Source organism: Oratosquilla oratoria, chromosome 5 (genome assembly GCF_046742065.1).
Source record: "Oratosquilla oratoria isolate Oo_2021 chromosome 5, ASM4674206v1, whole genome shotgun sequence".
NCBI classification, from domain to species: domain Eukaryota; kingdom Metazoa; phylum Arthropoda; class Malacostraca; order Stomatopoda; family Squillidae; genus Oratosquilla; species Oratosquilla oratoria.
Window position 1 is genome coordinate 71,111,859 of NC_134781.1, and position 7,500 is coordinate 71,119,358.

General features: G+C 42.2%; 1 protein-coding gene across 2 annotated transcripts in view; it reads left to right on the forward strand.

The window, feature by feature from the left end:
* LOC143025540 (uncharacterized) overlaps window positions 1–7,500 on the forward strand; it is a 19,064-nt gene that overhangs the window by 9,782 nt on the left and 1,782 nt on the right. For both annotated transcript variants that reach the window (XM_076185383.1, XM_076185382.1), the window contains one exon: window positions 1,506–7,500. This exon is cut by the window's right edge and continues 1,782 nt beyond it. In XM_076185383.1, the coding sequence (XP_076041498.1) occupies window positions 1,616–6,997 (5,382 nt within the window). In that variant the 5' untranslated portion in view covers window positions 1,506–1,615 and the 3' untranslated portion in view covers window positions 6,998–7,500. The remainder of the gene's footprint in view (window positions 1–1,505) is intronic.

Here is a 7,500-nt window from a genome sequence, read left to right on the forward strand (position 1 = left end):
TTTCACTGCATTGCCTTTGACCCGAACAGTGAGGGACAGGAACGTCCCCTCATCCACAAGGATGAGAAGAAGAATGACAGTGGCTCTGCACTCTAGCAGATAGTGGATTGTAATGGGTGCAGGCTTTGGCTCGGCCACCTTACCTTGTAAAAAGGAGAAGTTTGGTATGTTTATGCATGTGTGTGTTTGTACGATAGAGTAGGGGTAATCCAATACATGGAGTAGTATGAACGTTTTGGGTGCCAGGTAAGAATCGAAGTAGATACGAGTAGATGATGTTTGAGACGTGTTTAGAAACGGGGGGAGTTGATGATAGCACAGTGTGAAGAGAGCCAAGCATGGATGGGGTGGTACGATGTGTGATCGCTTTGGTTACGGAGAGACAGTCTACCTTGATTCTATCCTCACGAAACGAGGGATACTTAGTGTACCTCCTGTCAGGCTATTCTAGTTAACAGTACTTGATCCCTTTGGTTCACCAAGTGCTTAGGCCCTAAGATAAGTGCGAGGATGATAGGTAGAGGATTGGAAATGGTTACAGAGGGTGGAGTGTAGCGGGAGGTGAGCCAGTTGTTGTTTGCCGATGACACTGCGCTTGTGGCTGGGTCAGAGGTCTGAGGCAGTTAGTGACGGACTTTGGGGAGGTGTGTGATCGGAGGAAGTTGAAAATAAATGCGGGTAAAATCGATGTTTATGTATGAAGGAAGAGGGTGGCAGTAAGTTGGATGATGAGTCTTAAAGCAGAGAGGTTAGGGTAACTGAATTGTTTCAAGTGTTAAGGGTCACTTGCAGGGAATGGTGGAGTGGGAGTAGAGGTAATCTGTAGAATGAGGGAAGCAAGTAAATGTCTTGGGGGGAATGAAAAGTGTCATGATCTTGGAATGGATACAAAAAGATGACATGAAGAGGTAATTGTGCCCATGATACTGTATCAGGGCAGAAACTTGGAATTTAAGAGAGGCAGAATGGAAATTTTCAAATATGTTTGAGAAATATGGTGGGATTTATGAGGATGGATTGTGTAAGAAATGAGGAGATGAGGAGAACGGGGGTGGAAAGGGAGCTGGCAGATAGGGCTGGTGAAAGAACATTGGGATCGTTTGGGCATATGGAAGGAATGAGTGAAAAAAGATTAGCAGAAACAATGCGAGAGGTAGAGGTGGATGGGGCGAACTTGAGGGAACGACCGAGAATGAGATGGATGGATGGGATGGAAGCGTTTAATATGAAATTCTGGACACTGTTTCCCTGGAGACGGGTGGAAAAATGAAGGTGGACCGCATTTCTAATGCATATCTACATGGATATGGGACATTTCTAACATGAAAATTATGTCTACGAATTAATGGAGGAGGAACCTCATGATAAATTACTGTTAGATAGGTAAATAAGATATTCATTCTTCATGTAACGGTTAAGTTTAGTCCGCTTCCTTTGGCAATTATGATCTAGTCACCCCACTTGGGTTTATTAGTCCAACATTTCTTTTCCTTTTCTCTTTCCAGATGACATTCAAGACTTTCCAGAAAAACCAAGTTCTTCGGGAGGTGACAGCTCCACTGACGTCAGCATAAATCCAAGCTTCAAAGTCCCAATCGGTTTTGATAATTTCTCCATGCCTTTACCCGAGGAACCAGAACTTCGATTCGCTGTATGTCTTTTGCGTCAAGCTCACAGGGCAGATGATCTTCAGCTTAACCTTCCTGGAAACATAGGACCGTTTCTCACACAGGAGATCCTAAGTGCAATGAGATTAGAAAACGTCTCTATACCTGAGTCGTGTCTTGTCAGTCTTTGCAGTACAGATGTCAAAATATACATTTCTATAATGGACGGGCAGCCCAGTCTTACGTACTTTGTTATGTATAGTGTAAAACAGGGCCAACTTGATACTTGCTCGAAAGATCTAGAAGATGAAGATGAGTTGGTTCGTTCATTAGATGCCGAGGGAAATACAGCTTACCACATCAATTGTTGTTACCGATTAGTGTTATTTCCAAGTCCGCATTGCCTATATGCTTCAAAAGAAAAACTTTTGCCGTTAATGACGATGTACGTGTTCAGCTCACTACCCAAGTGCCTGACGTCAATTTTATGTTCACCTTCCATTTTCATTGAAACCATCGCCAGGGAAAATAAAACAACGGTTTGGGTTCCACTAATCTCTGCATATCTTTCTCTTAACGAATTCCGTTCATGTTATGATATTGCTCGGAAAATCAACGAGAAAGAGAGAGAGGAAGGGAAACGTGACCAAATGGACACCGTAGGCACTGTCGCCTATTTCTCGATAGCACCTATGCATGATCTTGTAATCATGAAACAACCTTTTTGCCAAATGCTTTCTCTCAACATAATCAAACTTATAGTGTATGGAAGCTCACCTCTACCAGAAAGTTGTCTAAATTTATTCTGTCAATCTCCACTGTTTCATGTTGAAGATCTAAATGCTTACTTGTCATTCAAAATTCATAGTTCTGGTGAAATTGACCAGTGTCTGAATGAATTTCAGGTATCTCCTGCTGTTATACGACATGACAACTTGAACATGTTATCGATGTTACTCGAGAGTCCCTATTCCATATATCCATCTACTAATAAGCAATTCTTCCTCGTGCCCCAGAGGAATTCGTGCTTGATTAATTTCCAAAACTCTTTTGAAACATTTGCATCGGCTGTGCAGAGAACCGCAATAGTTCCCAAAGAATGCTCACCCCTCCTTTGCGGACCAGTCTTCTTTCCGACAGTGACGGATAGATTCCGATATTTATTCAACATCAATAATACTGAAATCCTTCCTTCTTGCTATCTGAGTCTTCCTCCAACTCCCGGCTTGTCGACTTACACGAAATTGCTCAAGTTGACACCCCAAGTTGGCTTTCTTCTTGTAAAACCCGAATGTCTCAACGAGTTCGGGGAAAAGTTCACTTTGTTTAGTCTCATGAACGAAAAAAGGACGCTTCCTTCTCATTGTTTTGCAGAACTATGCCATCAAAATATGTTATCCATCACTGTTAAAAACAAAGGTTTAATTTTTCACTTCGGCTTTTCAGAAAATCGCACAAATGAGAAGTGTTTTCGATCCATACAGGAGAGTTCCTTTCCTTATCAGCGTGAAGTAGATTTACAGAACTGTACTATGTTGACAATAAGACTTCCAAGAACTATTGACCCACGGTCTTCGAAGTGGGACAACGACCTTGTATTTCGGGATCCTTCTTGCGGTTACAATACCAAATTTGGCATCCTTACCGCCGGTAGATTTATGAACTTTCTAGCCACAAAGTTATATGCAAGCGTTCCCGAAAATATCAGGAAACCTTACCAATGCCTCGCAAGAAAACTCGAGAATGGTTACGATCTAATGAACTTAAAAGGTGCAGTAGACAATGCAGAAAGATTACGTGCGTATGCAGTGGGCGTTAAGCTTAACCTTCCCTCTTCCTGTCATGATCTGGCATGCGAGCAGTCAGTCATGGTTTACTACATATCTCAGGCAGAATTCAGTGGAGAACTTAAAACCTACATAACTATATTCGCCCAGGATATGCAAAGTTCCAAGGTTATGACAAAGTGTATTACAGACCTGAAAACTGCACAGTCGACCAATGTTACTGTTCGCGAAGAGAATGGACCTTTAGAAGTTCGTATACCTTCCTCTGTTTCCATGACTGGTGCGCCTAGTCTTGGCATCTATTTTCTTTTGTTAATTACATTCCCCGATTGCGTAGTAACCAACGGGTTCTTAAGAGCGTCCCACATTTCACAAACCTATCTTTTCCTAAAAGATTTCCCAAGCAGCTGTCGAGCCATGATTTGTGATTCAGACACTTTATTTCACGAAGAAGTTATTGGAGGGTATGATTTTGTTTACATGGCAAGCAAGAAGGCAACGGTATATAGCACGGGGTGTTTATCTCAATTAGAAGAGAAAGAAGACTCCTTTGGCATTTATACGGTAAGTGAAAGCATCATGAAAAAATCTCAATTCCAAACCGTTCACAGTTACGTGATTGATTTTGATCCACCACCAACATACTCAAGCACTTACGCGTATCTCCTTTTGCAAAAGAGATTATCAAACATAGACGATTCATGTCTCAGGTGCTCGATCAAATGCGATATAGAACGGTTTCGGGATAGATTGATTTATATGATGGTTCCACATAATGACTCCATCCATGAGTGTAATACTTGCTTCAGCACCGGACATCCAGTCACTAGTAATGAAACTCTCCGTCCAGAACGGCCAGAAGTTGTTGTCTTGATTAATTCTACTATTATTCTTCTCCTACATCGTTCCGAAAACCGAGCTGAAATGGTTGCCCATGAAAGTTTGCTGCACCAGGTCAGTGGTTACCTGTATTTTTATTCCCATAACTTGTTTCAGTGCATGAGTATTGACCAATCTCTTCATTCTTTTGGTCAAGAAACCCCGTCTGGATACGAGCAAAATTTGGTCTTTACCGAAGAAGTCTGGTCCATATGTTTAAACGAGATTCAAGCAAATGCTAACTTCGCGTGCACGCCAAAGGAAAATTATACCTTGTGTTCCGAGAACAGGGTCAGCTCTGGCAATGGAAATATCAAATTACTATTTTTTCTTCCTTGCAGAAACTTTTCTGCTGATACTCTGCGTCTGATGTCTCATCCATTAGTGCTCTCACATTTAGGTTGGAACAGTAGTAATGTTCATGATCGTGTCTGCCATACTAACACATTTGTGGCAAAGTTTACCACATACAGCCGAATACTGTATTATGAATCGCTTGGTAGCGCAGCAGACATCAGAAAGGCGCTTGGTAACTTGTACGAACACTGGGAAATCTTACCGTCATCGATTTGTGTGCAGGGTGCCATTAGTTATGCAGCCGAGTGCTCAAAAGTCTATAATCTTAAGAAATTATATGAAGTGATCAACAGTCAGACTGGTGTAAAGAGCGCTGAGCTGAGTCATGGGAATATTCTCTACCAATGCCTTATTTTCAATCATGAACACGGTTCTATCAAACTTTTGCGTGTCATAAGTGCAAAAGGAGATTTAGGAACGTGTAACTCATTATTTACTCACCCTAATACGACTTATGCTATAAAGGAGAGGGATGATATTCGCATGCTCACCATTTCCAAGAAACAAGAGGAAGGAACCACGGTTTCCTCAAGGATTATCAACGACTTCAAGACTCGTACAGGTCAATGTCCCATGATCAGGGATTCCCGGCCAGAAAGAATCCATGAAGTTCTCAGTCTGCTCGCTGCTGCCGTTGCTCAGAATAATAGTGATTGTGTTGAGGATGCATGTTCAGGGCACTTTAAACTCCTAACTAATATTCACAATGACCTTGCTGTGCTTGGCCCTTTGACTTTGTCAATCTATGGCACTACCTGCTATGCAGCCGTACCTTCCAGCACCTGGAAGGCCGTGGATCTTGCATTGAGTGCAAATCGAGTCACACTTAACAAGTTCTGGCCCGGGTGCTACTTTGATCATATCGTCATGTGGAACTCTCCAGATGTGGAGGCCAATGAGTGGGATTACCTCACGACTGGCTGTCGAGTTCGGGAGATCCTCTTCTTCATCATCAATATGTTACTTGTTCTCTTGACCATCCTGGCAAACTTAGTCGTCATTGTTACGATTTTCAAGTCACGCGGTTTGGCATTCAAGTCGCGGTACCGTCTCCAAGTGAATTTGGCAATTTCTGATCTTATGATGGGAATATTTGTGGGTGGTCAAGCCCTACATGATCAGTTTGGTCTCATGACGGGCTCACTTACCCTGAAGGACTTGGATTCTCTCTCAGTCTTTGCCAACTTCAAAGACGTCACGGAGGAGTTTGCCTTTGGTTTGCAGCAATTACGGTTTCCGAGGGGAGGCTTACCCGCCTTTTGCGGCTTTGTTTTCAGTCTTTGCTCGTTTGTGTCCTTGGTGATCATGTCTCTTTTGACGCTAGAGCTACTCTTAGGTAGCAGTTACGCTGAACTGCACCGTCGCTTATTTACTCCATTTAGACTGACACTTATGTTCATATTCTTGTGGGTTGGAGGGATCATATTTTCCATCCTCCTACTGCAGAAGGAAGAGGGCCATGTTTTGGTGGCCTATTTCGATCCTGTTTCCAAACTGACCACTTCACTACCTTCTAGCAACATCAGTTCTGCGTCCTTCATTGCCTTCTACAGTGCAGTCACCCTTTTCTCCCTGACCTCCTTATTTGTAGTGGTGGTTTCAATCATATCTATCATTCGCGTTTTTGGAGCGCAAAAGAGGTTACGCAAGGAGAATATCGATCTTAGAGGCGATGTGCTCGACTCACAGAACCGAGCTTTTCGAGATTTGGTGGCAATCTTTGTCAGTGCCTATCTGTTATCAGTGGTGCCTCTGGCGACCGGCAGTACAGGAAATCTGTTCCTGACCTCCCCTCTTGGCCACTACGTCGTGTGGTGGATATACATGGCGAGTTCTGCCTGGAATCCTTTCTTGTATAACATAAGACTTCGCAAATTCCAAAAAGAAGCGAAGAATATCTTTAGTATCATTAAAGAAGTACTCGTGCCTTATTGGAGAGCCTTGATGCCTGAGCGCTGCGATGCAGTTCAGTGTAGGAAACCGAATCGTAGAAAGGCAATGAAAACTGTCGTTGGGTACTGTCCAAGAGCTGGTGATAGTAAATTAAAGACTCTTGATCCTTCAGGTTTAGAGACGAACTCCGAATGTAATAAAAGGCTAATACAAACACATTCTTCAACACAAACTCTCGAAACTGTTACTATGGAACAGACTCCCGAAGCCCAATGTAGGAAGACTACTCAAAAAGAACTCTCTATATCTCCTGTTGTTGAAACAGCTAACTCGTGCTCTGAAGGAATACATAATATGAATACTAGTCCCGAAATACCTCTCCCCATGCAGAATACTGAAACGCTTGTTCACACACCTGCTATGACTGAAGGTATTGAGACACCTATTGCAAAAAGATGTAATGAAACAACTTAGTTACATTTTACTTAAACTTTTGTGCCAATAACTATAAGTTGCGAAACACGGCAAAGGAAAACAAGTAACATCAAGGTTGATGACTGCACTGGCGGATATAAACTTGGATCTTCCGATGACTCTTGCCAGACCAACCTATCTTGTACTTGAGTATCAACAGGGGCCTTCAATATTGTTTCGGCAAATATGTATCTAACGCGTCTTCTGTGGGCTTGATTTTTCTTTATTATATTATCAATGAAATTTACGAGTCACTAATTCACAGAAAATGTTTTAGACGTAGCTTTAATGGACCGTGGGAGATCCCACATTTCTCCCGTCGGCAGTATTATAAATGTAGCTTAGGACAAAACAGTACGATTCATAGATGTTTCGAAGTATTGTTAACGTGCCATGCTATATATTGCTATTATTGTTCACTGGAAACAGAAATGTAATATCGTAATTCAAACTCATGCTCAATTAAGCAGGAGTATTTAAGATTTGATGAAATTCTATACAAT